This window comes from Wolffia australiana, chromosome 15 (assembly GCF_029677425.1).
Source record: "Wolffia australiana isolate 7733 chromosome 15, ASM2967742v1".
Lineage (NCBI taxonomy): Eukaryota > Viridiplantae > Streptophyta > Magnoliopsida > Alismatales > Araceae > Wolffia > Wolffia australiana.
In genome coordinates this window covers 4567141-4584105 of record NC_135849.1, presented here as the reverse complement: position 1 = coordinate 4584105, position 16965 = coordinate 4567141, and the positions used below count along the sequence as shown (strand labels likewise).

The window sequence follows — 16965 nt, the reverse complement described above, 5'->3', positions numbered from 1 at the left end:
TTGGATTGGACCACAGTCTGGTCTTCTTCCTTAAACCGCTGACAGTTCACATCAAATTGAAGGGAATATGCAAATTCCAATATTGAAAGTATATATCAAACTAATATTGGACTTTGAAATTTGTGAGTTATAGACAAAGAATCTACTTATTTTGTTGAGTAAGACCTTCAAGTAACTATTCTTGAGATTATTATAATATCCATATTGTTCATCATCATAGTGTGATGCATTTTGTAACACTTTCAGATAATAAAATGAAAATGAGGCAACATTGTAAATTTACTCAAAAGGACACATGTCATATTGTTTGCTATTATTGAGTTAAACATTTTTCACTCATATAAAGTGAACCCCTAATTAAATTAGAACATTTTAATCACACTAACTTATATGTAAGAAGTTGATGTGTCAATATTCATCTGATGGCGCCAAATATAGAGAGGTTGATCCCTATACCTACATAAAAAATATAGAGAGGTAGATATGCATAAGGATGTGTTTTCAATTAAAACCAATTCAAAATACTTTATCAAGTATTCATTGAGTTATAAGTGTATTATGTTGTATGGAACCGAGTTTCATAACTGAATTGGTACTTTGATGTGGTTTAATATGAACATAGGGATGGTTTTTGTGTGACATAAGGAGGTTATTAAGGTTTTCTTTTCATGGATAAGGTGTGAAATTTTGTGTTATGTATTTCATTGATTTTTACACTTTACTTCAGGTTTGTGCCATAACAACTGATAGTGCAGAAAATAATGGCAAAATGTTTAAATATTTAGCTTGTTTGGTGGACTGCAATGCAAAAGTCAATAGAAACACCAAATTCCTTACATTTTGACATACTTTAAATGTTAATATCCGGGATAGATCTGAGCAATTGGGTATGGAACCAACATGCATAAAAGATGATTTGGCAGAGAAACTCTTAAGATAGGTTCTAGGAAATAAATTGGGCATGTTTCTTGTACATCTAAATAAGTTAATTGTTGCAATCAAGCTGTTACCACAAATGATATACCTATGTCAAACAAAAGGAAGATGAAGGAAGATTATGTCATATGAGGAAACCCTACCTTCAAACTGCTGTTTCTAAAAATGCCTAAAGAGTTCTCGAACACATCAAAGCAATATTTTGCAGTATAGATGAAGGATGAGATTTTTAATGCCTTTGGTAATGTATTGTGGCCTTTTTAAGATGTAACATATATGCTTAGAGTCTCAAAAAATGTCCATACAAAGAGTTATCCCTATTGTCAAAGAATTATCAAAGTTTATGAAGTGTAACACAATCTCTCTCTATCTCTCACTTTTTATCCATATCTCTCTCTTTGTATCTATCGCTCTTCATATCTATCTATCTCTCTATTTCCATCTCTATCTTTGTAATCTATATCTCTGTCTCTCTCTTCTTATATATATCTCTCTATCTCTCATTTTCTATCTATCTCTCTATTTCTATCTCTATCTTTGTATCTATATCTCTGTCTCTCTCTTCTTATATATATCTCTCTATCTCTCATTTTCTATCTATCTCTCTATATGTCTGGCTTTCTATCTATCTCTGTATCTCTATATCTCTTTCTTTTTATCTGTTTCTTTATATCTCTCTATCTCTTTCTTTTTATCTATTTCTTTCTATCTCTCTATCTCTTTTTTTTTATCTATTTCTTTCTATCTCTCTATCTCTTTCTTTTTATCTATTTCTTTATATCTCAATATCTCTTTCTTTTTATCTATTTCTTTATATCTCAATATCTCTTTCTTTTTATCTATTTCTTTCTATCTCTACATCTCTTTTTATTTATTTATTTATATATCTCTCTCTTTATTTTTATATATTTCTTTCTATCTCTACATCTCTTTTTATTTATTTTTATCTCTCTCTCTCTCTTTATTTTTATCTATTTCTTTCTATCTCTACATCTCTTTTTATTTATTTATTTCTATATCTCTCTCTCTCTCTTTATTTTTATCTATTTCTTTCTATCTCTATATCTTTATTTATTTATTTATTTCTATATCTCTATCTCTTTCTTTTTATCTATTTCTTTCTATCTCTCTATATTTCTCTCCTTTTTATCTGTTTATGTCTCTCTCTTTCTCTCTTTCTCTGTGCCTCTCTTTCTATATATCTCTCTCCCTGTCTCTCTCTTTCTCTCTTTCTCTGTGCCTCTCTCTTTATATATATATATCTCTTTCTATTTCTCTCCCTGTCTCTCTTTCTCTCTCTGTCTCTCTTTCTATCTCTGTTCCTGACTCTCTCTTTCTATCTCTGTTCCTGACTCATTCTTTCTATCTCTGTTCCTCTCTCTCTCTCTCTCTCTCTCTCTCTTTCTATCTCTGTTCCTCTCTCTCTCTCTCTCTTTCTATCTCTGTTCCTCTCTCTCTCTCTCTTTCTATCTCTGTTCCTGACTCTCTCTTTCTATCTCTGTTCCTGACTCATTCTTTCTATCTCTCTCTCTCTCTCTCTCTCTCTCTCTCTCTCTCTCTTTCTATCTCTGTTCCTGACTCTCTCTTTCTATCTCTGTTACTGACTCATTCTTTCTATCTCTCTCTCTCTCTCTCTCTCTTTCTATCTCTGTTCCTGACTCTCTCTTTCTTTCTCTCTCTCTCTCTCTCTCTTTCTATCTCTGTTCCTGTCTCTCTCTTTCTTTCTCTCTCTCTCTCTCTCTCTTTCTCTCTCTGTTCCTGACTCTCTCTTTCTTTCTCTCTCTCTCTCTCTCTCTTTCTATCTCTGTTCCTGACTCTCTCTTTCTTTCTCTCTCTCTCTCTCTCTCTTTCTATCTCTGTTCCTGACTCTCTCTTTCTCTCTCTCTCTCTCTATATATATATTTCTATCTCTATCTCGATCTCGATCTCGATCTCCATCTGAGGCAAAGCTTGCCGTATCACGTCCTGCAGCTGCAGTCTCCCTTTCCCGGTATGTATCTATGCTTCTTGTTCCTCTTTTCTCCGGTTCATGCGGAAGCGCAGATTTTAATTGAATCAATAAGGATGCATAAAATGCTCTTCTCCGAAGAGTTCTTTCGCTGATTTTTCTTTGGCTTGAAATTGTCGGATTCTTCGGCTTGTTTTAATTTATGGGTCGAAATCGTCGGTACATATAATTACCGTTTATGAACGATGTATTAAGTTAATGGCGTTTTATCAATCTAATGTTCGTCCCAAAAAATTCGTGGAAATGTTTCGCGGGCTGAATCAGAGGGTAGAACGCCCTGCGATACATGCCGCAAAATTGAAATTTGCGAAATTTTTAGAAATCACAATTTACCGCTATTCTAGTTTATGAAGAATTCATAAATTCATCAAATCTAACTCATTTCAGCAAGCCTGTGAGGCGTTTCTTTGTTGGTAAAACTTTCATAGATGCAGATGATAATTTGATGACCTTGGTCATCAATCATGCTCACGATTTGGAGTTGGAAAGTTGAAAACACGTCTCTTTCTCCTTGCATCTACTTTTGATATCATAACTACAGAAAAAATCTGTTTTCGTTTCTTACTTGAACTATGTAGTTAACTGTTTTTTTTCTTATTCATTGCTTTCAAATCCTATTACCACTCAGGGAATTGGAACAATAACATACGTTTTTAGCTATTATCAATGAAGGCAATACAATGTGTTTTCTAAGAATCGATTGGGTTACTAACATCGAACCCCTTATTGCTTGAGCATTATATATCTCAAGTTTCTGATATTGTTATACGTTCATTTTCCTCTTTCTTTTCCTTGCTTTTCTCTCTTTTCTTTTGTCTCTTCCTCCTCAGAATCAGAAATTTCAAATTCCGAGTCTCTACCCACCCAGCCCCTAAAAACGAGATTCATCATTTGCGAGACCCTTGTGGCTTAGTATATTTTTTTCATCTTTTTCTTATAAGTTTTTTATATTTTGACAGTTTATTTTCTCTCCACGGGCAGATACCATCATTTATTTGCTCATCAGGAAATGGAAGAATTTAGAACACCACTTTCTGTTGAACCAAAACCTAAACCAAAGAGGAAGAAGCATTTAGCTCAACCAAACATAGATGCAGGAGATCATGAGATGACACATCCATTAGCTAAAACAACGAGGCCAGCAAAGAAAGCATCATCTAAAGTCGATCGAATGTCGCCTTTACAAGAGGCTGAAACGTTTGCGCATGATCCGTCAATGCCAGGCGAGTATCGAACTCTGCGACGAAGATATTTACTGTTGGAAGAAGAGAGTTTGTCTTTGGACCGAGAGCTGGGCGAAGTTTCCGATACAATTAAGACCCTGGAAGATGAGAAATTTGCCCTCCTTGATCGACTCGTGGTACTTGAAGGACTTGTTGACCCTTCTGATATTCAGCCTACTTTGGGAGAATGATTTTCCTGCACAAGATCAAAGGTTGTCTTGCAAGCATCTCGAAAAGAAGAACAGACCATGCAAGACGTGAAGTGTCTTCGATGTATATTCCCCATGTTTTATAGAATTCCTTCATCAAATAGCCAATTTCTTGTGGATTATGTCCCATGTGATTTGGATCTATCTTCTCTTTTATTTTTCATTGTCTTACGGGATGTAGGGGGTCTTATTTCTTACTGGTTTCAGAGGGAGTAAAGGGTGGGTAGAGGACCAGTCTATTTGGCCTTGAATAATGCTTACATCGGGTTGATCACCGTTCTGGAGTGATCTTCCCTATTTTTTCTTCAAAAAATGTTTTAATTTTCATTTTTTATAGGTAACCATTAATTACTATAATTGCAAAAGAATACCATAATCAAGGACGCTTTCCAAGTAGTAGTTTTTCATCTTCTCATTAGCTATCTCTTTCTGTTTATGTCAAGGGAGATACAGGTCATTTCTAGTTATTTAATTTCCAGTGATTCATTTTCAATCGTGATGCACAGATCCATGGATCTATGTAGACTATGTTCATTAATTTCCAGTACGTTATAAAGACATTTGAAAACTAGTTCTGATTCCAAGAGTGATGATTTATACTGATGCATCACAACAGGATGCTACTAACTGCATCCAAATCCGATACCCATTATCGGATACTGCAATATCCATTATCTGGAGAAGACCAAAACATGTCTGATAACGATAACGGATGACAGTTTCAGGGTAGAAAATGGATAATGATAACAGATATTGTTAAGCAGATGACGATCTGAGATACCGTTATGCTGGATAACGATATCGATTTTGAAATAATAGCATTAAGCCTCTCTCTCTTGCTCTCCTTCTTTCTCTCACTCTTGTTTCTCTCCCTCTCTCCAACTTTCTTAGTCTCTCTCACTCTCCTTCCAGCTCTCTTGGTCACCCTCCTGCTCTCTGTCTCTCTCTTCCACTCTCACTTTCTCTCTCATTATCTCTCCTGCTACCTCTCTCTCTCATGTTCTCCCCATCCCTCTCTCGCCATTGCTCTCTCTCATTCTCCCGGTCCCTCTCTCACTCTCCCTCTCTCTTGATGACATTAAGCCCAGTCCATAAATTTCTCTTTACGGTTGAAGGCAGTTACTCCTGCCACTATCCCCACTTTCCCACTACTCATTCTTCCAGCTATTTTTGTCCTTCCATTATGAGCTACATGGGAAAATGAATCTCGCTAGTGGTTACAGTTTCTCTCTTCTTTTTGCTCTATAATATGTACTGTCTTTCTCATGAAATGTTAAGTTGAAAAGTTCTTCTTCAGTGCTGTCTTCTTCTCTCCATCAACATTTGTTTCTTCATTCTCAACACCTATTGAACGGTGTGAACGCTCCAGCTTTCCCTCCAACACCTCTCTCTCGTTCTCCCTGCTCTCCTTCCCTCTCTCTCTCTCTCTCTCTCTCTCTCTCTCTCTCTCTCTCTCTCTCTTTCTCGCGGCCTCTCCCTCCCTCTCTCTTGTTCTCCCCACTCTCCCTCCTCTCTTATTCTCTCCACCTCTCCCTCCCACTCCGTCGTTCTCACACGCTCCCCTCTCTCGCTCGTTATCTCTTCCTCCCTTTCTCTGACTCTTTCCTTATGGCTCTCCCTCTCTCTCTCTCTGACTTTCTTGCTCTTTTGCTCTCTCTCGCTCCCTCTCTTTCTCTCTCTCTATCTCTCTCACTTTATCTCTCTCTTTCTCTCTCACTCTCTTTCTCTCTTTCTCTCTCACTCTCTCTTTCTCTCTCTCACTCACTCACTCTCTCTCTCTCTCTCTTGTCCGTCTGTCTCTAATTATATCTTGTTCTCCCACTCTTTCGTTCTCTCTCACGGCAAATAGACATATACTCTTATTCAATGAGCAACTAGCATTATTCTATAACAATGAATAGTAGTATGTTATATTATTCATATTATTTGATATCCCCCATCAGTTCAAGATATCAGATATTGAAACAGAAGAACCTCCAAAATTGAGAAATGCTCTTGGATAACGGATACAATAACGGATAACATAAGTTTTGTTATCTGTTATCCTTATCCCATAACAGATAGCGTATACTGACTGCAAAATTATCGATACAGAATGAATGCAAAATGAAACAAATTCCAATAGTGTCATTTGACATCCACTTTTACATTCTTTAACTAAACGGTAGCACCCATACATCACAGCCGTCCTACATAACCTGTATAATATCTGTAATATTAGATGTATGCAACCCTAGATATACCTGTCAATGCTCGCCCTCTCGCCTGACCGATGTACACGCCACGCACCTCAACGCTGACACCTATTGAAGGCGGGAAAAGCTCTGGACACTCCATGCACCATCACCACTGCGGGGGACCCTGCGCAACACCGGCACGAGCGACCTTCTCCGAGCACCTCTTAGGTACACTCATGTATGTTTTCTTTTATTGCACCATGGGCATGGACGAGTAGGATCCAAGTGTAATTGGGATATTTATGCCTGTTTCATGCCTATAAACGTTGATAAACAATCCAGTTCATATATAAAATCCCCCTTAGGTGGCGTCAAGTGCACAGCTGGATCGGTCTACGGCCACAACCACAAGGTTGGACGTACCCGGCACTGTGTATTTTGCTAATTATTCTAAGAAAAAAGTTGCGCCTATCACAATGATATAGATTTTATATAATATTGATTCATATTGAATCTGTGGTTTATAATGAATATTGGAATATTCATTCAGAGCCATATTTAGGGATGTGGTTTTTCTAAGCCCATGAAATAAATATGTATTTATTTAATTAAAAATTATTAAAATGGAATCATATAAAATACAGAATCATTCAATACTAAAAATTTATTAACTTAGGGTTATCACTTCCTACATCTTATTCATCAATTTATTCTCCTTGGTTATTTGATTCAACTGTTTGTCGCAAGTCCCTCCCTCCATTTAGACCCCTTGAATAAATTAGGATACAAGTTTTCAGTAAATTGGATCAACCTACTTCTGATATTACCATACAACTCAAAATGATTTGTACATAAGTTTTATAAATACTTGTTCATATTTTTAATCATAAATATGAAGATAAACCAACGCGATCCAATTGACCTTTTCCTTCACCCCTTTTTTATCTTTCATCTGCTTTCATCAAAGCTTTTCATTTGTCTTTTTTATTGACTTATACTATTCTTTTTCTCCATCACTTCTTTGCTCCTAAATTCCATGCATAAACTTGCACCTAAAGTTCCTTCTTCACTTCTTTATCTTCCTTCGATTTCAGAACCTCGTGGACGGACAAAAAAAGGCACGACTTGATGAGCCAATAAAGGCAGTGAGTGTTGGGTTCCGAAGGCCTATATCTGGATGAACAAATCAAAACATTATGCAGTGGAAGACTTAAACAGAATCATCATGGCATTGATAAAACATTGGAAAAAAGTACCTCGACAAGGATCGCACCCCTGATTCTTTTGATCCTTGAACGAGTCAGGTGAAGCTTCTCATGTGTGCAACCTCTAGAAGTATCACCTGGTCCTCACCACATCAGACTTTCTCCTCCTTGATGAGCCTCGTTCATCATTTTTATGCCATCTCCATCTCCTTCTCCTTGAACGAGGATGTGTGCAGATAAAGGAGAAGAAAGAGAATGCCTGACAATCCTGGTCAAGGTGAATTTTTTTTAGAGCCTTCCCCTATTTATACTAAGTGGGTATTTTTCATAAAAACCCCCAAACCTAAAGTATATCTTTCAATGTCTAAAAGACCATTTACGTGTGACCCTCTAGGCCCATGTCATCATATTATCATATAGATTAATTAATGTCAGATCGATTGAACCCAATCCATAGGTTGAGTCTCCAACATGTGGGGGTGTCAAGCTACACCTTATGCTCTAGAAGATACAAGGGAGTGTGTATTGACTCACTCATGGAACCTGTTCATCATCGATTATTGTGTACATATAGTACCTCATCCACTTGACGTTCTTAGGATGACTTACGGTATGGTCAACTGTCAAACCCTAATTGGTCATTGGAGTTAGTATTGATCAGTTTATAAATCATCAGAGAAATCTTCTTCGACATTTCACTATCTTGGCCAAGGGCTTCATCACATCATCTCCCTTGAGCTGCCACCTCTTATACTGACGGTAGATGATCCCATCTTGACCACTCAATTGTCCTTGTGAAATTGTTGATACACCCGAGCTAAGAGTGTTTGGAATCCCATGATTAGGGACACATAGGTCATAGTCAAAGTACAACTGTTCTTCCACAAAACATCTTTGGTGTCTCAAGTCAAAGGACCACTTACACAACCGTGACATGAATCAACCTGATTGACAGTTCAGTACAATACCATTCAGTTAACTCTTTCCACTAAAGAGCGCCCATTATCTATCTATAGTGTCTCCACACTAATGGCTCGGGGAGCGGCCATACTTATCATATGAGTGAGGATAGATAGTTCTATTCTACCCGGATACTTCAATATCCTTCTCGAGTATCCTTTGAATAGGAATACTGAACACATGCTTAAAGACTAGTGATCTCCCCATTAAAATTTTATCATAATTCACTAAGTCTGATCATGTATTCATGGACTTCACTATAAGCATCACATGTGCATTATAATGAATATGTTATTTTGATGAATATGGAACGAGATGTGGAATGTGTGATTGGCTTGCCGACCACATATATTTCCATCACTGAGGTCTCGTGAAGTAGACTACAAGCCCCCACCCCTACAGTATTGTGTTGCCCTAGTGTGCCTAACGTCACTTTCGCTCGTAAACTCACGCCTCACTTACATTAGTTAAAGTGGGATGACTTCTATCTTCTTGATCAAATACTATAGCTTCTAGGGATTTATTTATATCATTATTAATATATACCACATATTTCTTAAGGTACTATGTTTTTGGATAAAATTAATTTCTCCAAAGTCAAGTAAATTTCAGAAATGGTATAAATCAAAAAATATATTACATGTAATCAATTTTAATATAAATTTTATAGCATTTATTTTGAATTTATCTTCCTACATTGTATAGTCTCTAGGTTTGTATATATAATCTCAGCATTCTTGATCCCTTATTGTTAAATGAAATTGATTATAAATATAATTATAATTTTTTAAAATATATCCATGGCATATATAATTTTATATTTTATATTTTTAAAATTAACTAATTATAAAATCTAATGAATTTTTATTTTTATATAATTTTGCTACATATTTCATAATTACGTTGTTCATAAATTCTGCATGTTTAGTTAACTCTTTCATTACACTGTTTTATATCCACAAATCAACACTTAATATATAAATTAATACAATATGAAAGTTATTCATAAAAAATCATATGTGCCATCTGTCCAGATATTGCGAAATCAAAATACACTCACAGTATGTGCACTACTCATTAACATAATGGAACTTAATTCCTAAACAAGAATAAGAGTCTTAGTATCCAATCTGCCAATGATTAGTGGCACCAATCCCATGATGGAAATATATGTGGCCGGCAAGCCAATCACACATTCCACATCTCGTTCCATATTCATAAATAGAACATATTCATTATAGTGCGCGAGTGATGCGTATAATGATGTCCATGTATACATGATCGGACTTAGTGAAAGAATTATGATGAGATCGTAATACAGAGATCACTAGTCTTTAAGCATGTGTTCTAAACATTCCTATTCGAAGGATACGCGAGAAGGACACTGAAGTATCTGGATAGAATAGCACTATCTAGCCTCACTCATATGATGACTATGGCCGGTCCCGTAGCCATTAGTGTGGTGACACCAAGGATAGATAGTGGGTGCTCTTTAGTGGAAAGAGTTCACTGAATTGATCCGTACGAATCCCTGAATTGTATTATACCGAACTGTCAATCAGGTTGATTCACATCACGGTTGTGTAAGTGGTCCTTAGCCCTGAGACACCAAAGACGTCTTGTGGAGGGACGGTTGTACTTTGGCTATGGCCAACGAGTCTCTAATCATGGGATTCTAAACGGTCTTAGTTCGGGTGCATCAAGAAGTACACGAAGGCGATTGAGTGGTCAAGATGGATCATCCACCCTCGGTATAAGAGGTGACAGCTCAAGGAAGACGATGCCATGAAGTCCTTGGCCAAGGTAGTGAAATATCGAAGAAGAGTTCTCCGATGATTTTCGAATGCATCAGTACTAACTCGGATGATCGATTACGGTTTGACAGCTGACCATACCCTAAGTTATCCAAGGAGCGTCAAGTGGATGAGGGATTATACATACACGGTAGCCGATGATGAATAGGTTCCATGAGTGAGTCGATACAAACTGCTTTGTATCTTCTAGGACACGAGGTGTAGCTTGGCACCCCACGTGTCGGAGTCTCGACCTATCAATTGGGTTAAATCGATCTGACATTAATTAATCTATATGATGATATGGTTGATTAATTTGGAAGTCCAATAAAGGTTATTAGGCCGCTGGAGTCGTTAACTAGACTGATACATGAGCCTAGAGGGTCACACGCAAATGGTCTTTTGGGCGTTGGAAGATATATTTAAGTTTTGGGGGTTTTTATGAAAAATACCCACTTAGTATAAATAGGGGAAGGCCCTGAACGAAATTCACCCAGGCCAGAATTGTTCAGGGGCCTTTCCCCTTCTTCTCCACTCTCCCCACACCCCCTCTCCATCCCTGATGTGATCGGGACGACGTAACGACGCCGACGGAGAAAGAATGGAGCTCGTCAATGAGAAGGAGGAGATTCGAGGTGCCGAGGACCGCGTGGATACGTCTAGAGGCTGCACACTTGAGCAGCTTGACTCGTCTCGCTCCGGGATCAAATAAATCATGAATGAGATTCGTGCAAAGGTACTTCGTTTAATGTTTTTGTCGATGCCGTTCGATTTGCAAAAAGTCTTCCACTGCGCATCGTTTTTGTTCTGTTCATCCATCTCAAGGCCTCTAGAACCCAACATCCCACATCTTCTCCAAAACATTTTGTTGCATTCTAGCACATAAAATCTCAACATCATACTATGTACTGTATTAAATTTTTCTCTAGGCTGATATTATCTCTCTTAATGTGGAATAGCAGTTGATGTGAAATATAAATACAAGGAGTTCCTTTTTTCTTTTACGGGTAAGAATCATAAATAAGATGATAATCTAAGTTGTAATTTCATGTATTTTATGTGCTTATTATCATTGAAATAATAATAAAATCCATTTTAGTACGGCTTAACATGATGTACTATATTTTTTAGAATGAAATTCATATTATTCTCTGTTTTATGGTATTTTCATAGATTTTTTGTGCACAAATTTCATAAATAAAATATTTTTATGTCGAAATTCATATTTAGATTATTAATTTTTATAATATTTTTTGAATATTTTAAATGTAATAATCTCAGTTTTATGGAATTGTTGGTTTTCTTATGGAATTTTCTAACATTAAATCCATGAAGAAAATAAATATATAAGTTAGAAACTATGATTTTGAATTTATTTAAATATCTTTATTGTGTTTTTTGAAATTCAAGCCTTCCTAAAACTTTGTGCTACACTAGTAATCTGCCCAATTGATTGTATGAAAGAGAAAATTGGACGTCTCAGAATGCTCTAACTTCAAATGACAATATCTAATGACAAAAGAGTTTTGGGCTGAAATTTTGAGGGTACTTACTTCTTTACCTCCTCTATCCATCTATCATCTTGGATATATAAATAGAATGATCCTTGTAAAAACTAACCCTTGGATTTTGTTCTTAATTACAATGAATGGAGTGATTTACTCATTCATAATATCGTTTGGGTCCTGTTCTTGCAATCCAATTGTGAAAAATTTAATGAGTGATGTTCAGATCTAGACACAAGAATAAGAAAGACCACTTGGCATGGTTATTTCTGAGTAGGTTATCATTTCTCATAGCCTAGGTTTTCAACATTATACATGCCACCTCCAACTTCACCATTCATTGTGTTGTATTCGACTCCATCTCTATTGCCACCTGCAATGGTGAAGCACCCTGGTCCGTTGCTTGTTGGTGTGTATCCACCATCATATCCATCATAATCAGAAGCAATGTTTCTTTCATTCGTTCCACCCTACTGATGTCCACTTCTATTAACTGTCACCTAGCACTGCCAAAATGCCTTCAATGGTATTTATTTAGAGTTAATCAGTATTTTTACTTTCAAATGTTATTGAAATTACTTAAATGATTTTATAAATTCTGAATACATTTGGTTAAGTATGACCACTTTTGCTAATAAATTTTCACTATTTTGATTTCATTAAACTCATCTTCTTTCTTTTTTGATTACCTTCCTCGCGTGTGTATAAGACAGAATCCATTCAATTTCTAAAAAGATTACTAATCCTTAACTTTTCGAGGAATCCTCCATAAGTGGTTGTGAATGACTGACTTTATCAATCTTTTCAACCTTGGTTGCGTAGGAGCAATTCAGAAAGATTGAGAAAAATAACCATCTGATTTGATTCGTTCTCAATAGCCATGAGATGATCATCTTAGGGTGATCCTTTTGTCGACGGATGCTCCTATTATACTCGTAGTTTCATTACTAAAATAAATATATATAAAAATTAAATTTTAATTTAAAGTTTGCTAATTCAATACTTGCTGCCTCTAGATTCAACCCTTGCTCGCCCTTTGCTCATAAGAAAAAATGAAAATATTTGTTGCATAAATCAGAAGCATTAAATGACATAGTTACCACCCAATTTTTGGGTTTTAAAGGGGTATCCTAATACTTAAATATTACTGCATTATTTATAGCATATTTATTTTTTTTCCGTAATTAATACTATGAATTTTATTGAGCATGGCATGAGGAAACTTCCATTGATGTTCCCATCAAGCTGAGGTGAAACCATCATTTTTCTATATGATGACCAAGTTTTGGATGTTCCTTGAACATTTAGAAAATGTAATAACCACAATCCATCTTGATGAAATAATTTATTATCCTTGGACTCTTTAGGTCTTTGGTCATCAATTACAATATATGGATAATCCTTCATTCAACTGAGACTCTTGTTCAAAACCTAATACATCATTCTAGTTAGTACTAATGCATACATGTGATTATGGCAGAACATCTACTCCAGTATATCTACTACTTTGGCAGGTAATTAAATGCCTATTCTTCCTTTCAATCATTCTGATGGATATTATGTGAGTGGCAAGACAATCAAACAACCATATTTTATTTAAGTTCATTGAAAGAAATATGTATTGATCATTATTCCCTTGTGATATCAATAATGGAGTCCACGAATACGCTCAATGGTCTATTGAATTGTGAAGAGATCTTAATATAGTCATCACCAGTCTTTAAACATGTATTCTAAATATTCATATTTGATAGATAGTCGAGGCAATCTAATTATCTAGATATCATAACATTATCTGATCCTAATTACATGTTAAATATGACTGATCATGTGGTCATTAGAGTAAAGACACCAAGGAGAGCTGTTGGTTGCTCTTTGGTGAAAGAGTTCACTGAATTGATATGTATGAATCCCTAAGTTGTCTCATACCTGAACATCAATCTGGATAATAATGTCACATTTGTATAAGTGACCATTGACCTGAGACACCAAGGACATCTCATGGATGGACAACTATATGTTGACTATCACTTACGAGTCCCTAATAATGGGATGCAAATAAAGTCTTACCTTGGTTGTAATATGAAGTACCTGGAGGTGATTGGGTGGTCAAGACAAGATTGTTTGTCCTAGAGGAGATTGGCTCAAGGAAGATGATAAAGAAAAATCCCTGGCCAAGATGGTGAGGATATTTTAGAAGAGGTTCATTAATTATTCTCATTGAACATTGATACTAACCCAATTGGGTTTTGGCGATTAACTATACCCTAAGTAGTTTGAGAGTCTTGCAAGGATGAAGGGCTATACAGTTATGGTAACTTATGATGATAAAGGTTCCATAAGAGACTTTGAACATTATTTTTTCTACTATGGAGCACGAGATGTAGCTTGGCACCACAAAGACTTGAAACTTAACCTATTGAGTAGGTTACATCGATCCATAGTTAATTGATTTGTATGCCGATACAATAAATTTATTAGGTTGGCTAATAAATATTATTGAGCCACTAAAATTATTAATAAGAATGATACATTGGCCTAGAGGGTCACAGACATAAGATTATAAGGCATTGGTGGATATACTTTTACTTAGTGATTTTTTGTGAAAAATCTGAAGTAAAATATAAGTAGAGGAGGGGCACCCATTTTTGGCACCCAGGCCAGCCAAAGCTGGGCGTTGCATTTCTTCCTTTTCATATTCTCGATTCATCAAAGAAGAGTGTCTTCATGGTGCGAATATCTTCAAGAAGGGTTGGAAAGAAGAAGTGGAGATCAAAGAGCACCTTGATCGCATGGATACTTCTAGAGGTCGAACACTTGAATGACATCAAAACAATTCCAAAGGGAAAAATTCAAGGGTGGAACAAGTTCCCTACAAGGTGAACCTCATCTGTTTTATTTTAGAGATCAATTTGAAATTGATTTATATCATTTTTGTATAGAAATGTGTTTTCTAGCCCTCTATCAAAGCACAATTACCAACACAATCTCCTCTTATACCGTGGGTGGATAATTTCATCTTGACCATTTACTCACCTTTGTGTACTTCTTAATATATATGCGCTAAAGCTATTTTCAATCCTGTGATTAGGAACTCCTACATCATTGTGAAAATACAGTGATCCATCCATAAGATTTATTTGCCATTTTTGGTGCAAAAGGACCACTTGTACGACTGTGGTCCTACATTCAAAAGGACCACTTGTACGACTGTGACATGAATCAACATGATTGTCATTTAGGTGTAATAACATTCATGCATTCATGTATACCAACTCTATGAAGTCTTTTCCTAAATAGAACCTATCATCTATCCCTAGCGTCCATACAGTAATGGCTGCAAGATCAGATCTGATAGTGTTACTATTTATAGATTTTTTGATGTTTGTCTCAACTATCTGTGGAATAGGAATACTTGTTATACATTTTTCAAGTTTAGTGATAACTATACATTAATCTTATCATAATTCAATAATACTCCACATGTGTTCAAGAACTTTATTACAAAAATTACAGCAAAATAATAATAATGAATGGACATTAATTTCAATGAACTTAAACATGATATTGAAGTGTGATTGGCTTGACGAACACATATCCTTCACCATAAGAAAGATGATATTTAGAAAAAAAATGCATGTAATAGGGAGGCATAGTGGAATGATGATTATAAAGAGTTTAGGATGCAAAAAGAATGGATGAATCATCAAAATGTTTTTACAATATTGAGCATAAATAACAACTATTTGTCAACACCCGATGTGACAACTATTAAAATGGAGTTTACAAGAAACAAGGACATGCCAAAGAAGCTCTAGTAAATTGTTTGTTTTACAAGTTTCACATAGATCAAATTTAAGATCTTTTTTAGGACATACCTAATGTGTTGGTTTTCTATATTGTGAATTCTAAAGACTTCACATTATCATTATTAAAGAGCCTAAGGCTTCCTAGTTGGTAATACATTTTTAACGTTAATAGAATTAATGAGCAGACTGTGAATGAAAATATTGACTATTATTTTGAACAAACTCCAAAATTTTTAATTTGTTTATCAGTTCATAAATATCTCTTATAGAAAGCCAGACAAGCTCAATTTGAACAAAATCCTAAAATTAACCGCATTCTAATTTATTTTGGTAATTCAATCAATAAATTGCAAATCTTGTCAAATAATATGGCATTCAAAAATACAAAAATATAGTATAGCATCCAGAAATATACAGAAAGGTTTTTCAGAACCTCGTGACCTTTTGTGTGAGAAATATTTTGCTCTTTACTCTCCACACGTAATATGTAAGACATTTTGGTTTTGTTGGTTTATCATATTTATCTTCACATTTCTAGGTAAGTTAATAAATACTGATGTAATTTTTCTTAACAATTGAAAAATATGGATGAAAACATTTCATAATCTCATTTTTAATTATGGGCTCTATATCATTTTAACGCATTCTTTAAAATCTATATCATATTTTCATTCTCAATTGAAAATCATAACATTTACAGATCAAAATAAAATGACATCTTTTTACTGGATTAACATACTTCATTTTGAACAGGGATAACAGATATATGTTTTCATAGAGTCTTAGATAATATCAATCATTTCTTGGTCGAAAGATATATATTCCAGTAGTGTTGTGGATTTATGCATTCAGCATTGGGAAGCATGATATTTGTTATTGAATTCTAGAAATAATTTTCCTATCTTCAAAATGAATCACCTCTCTCATGTCACAAAATTTACCACAAATATCTGTTGTAAACTTGAGGAAAAACAATGAGGATTCAATAGAAATCACTATATTTTTCTAATATAAATCTGAAGTTCGCTCATTCTAAATCAGATAATACCTCTTTCCAACCCAGAACCCCCAAAAAAAAGACTTGAACCAAGTTTAAAGCTCATTAAATTACATCATTCTTCAATGTTGGAGTATTGCGGT

At 35.3% G+C, this 16965-nt stretch overlaps 1 protein-coding gene across 1 annotated transcript; it reads left to right on the top strand.

Annotated features, from left to right (window-relative positions):
- Nucleotides 1–3953: 3953 nt before the first annotated feature.
- LOC144712624 (uncharacterized) lies at nt 3954–4358 on the top strand. Its single transcript, XM_078586898.1, has one exon. The coding sequence runs from the start codon at nt 3954–3956 to the stop codon at nt 4356–4358; it is 405 nt and encodes a 134-aa protein (XP_078443024.1).
- Nucleotides 4359–16965: the final 12607 nt, after the last annotated feature.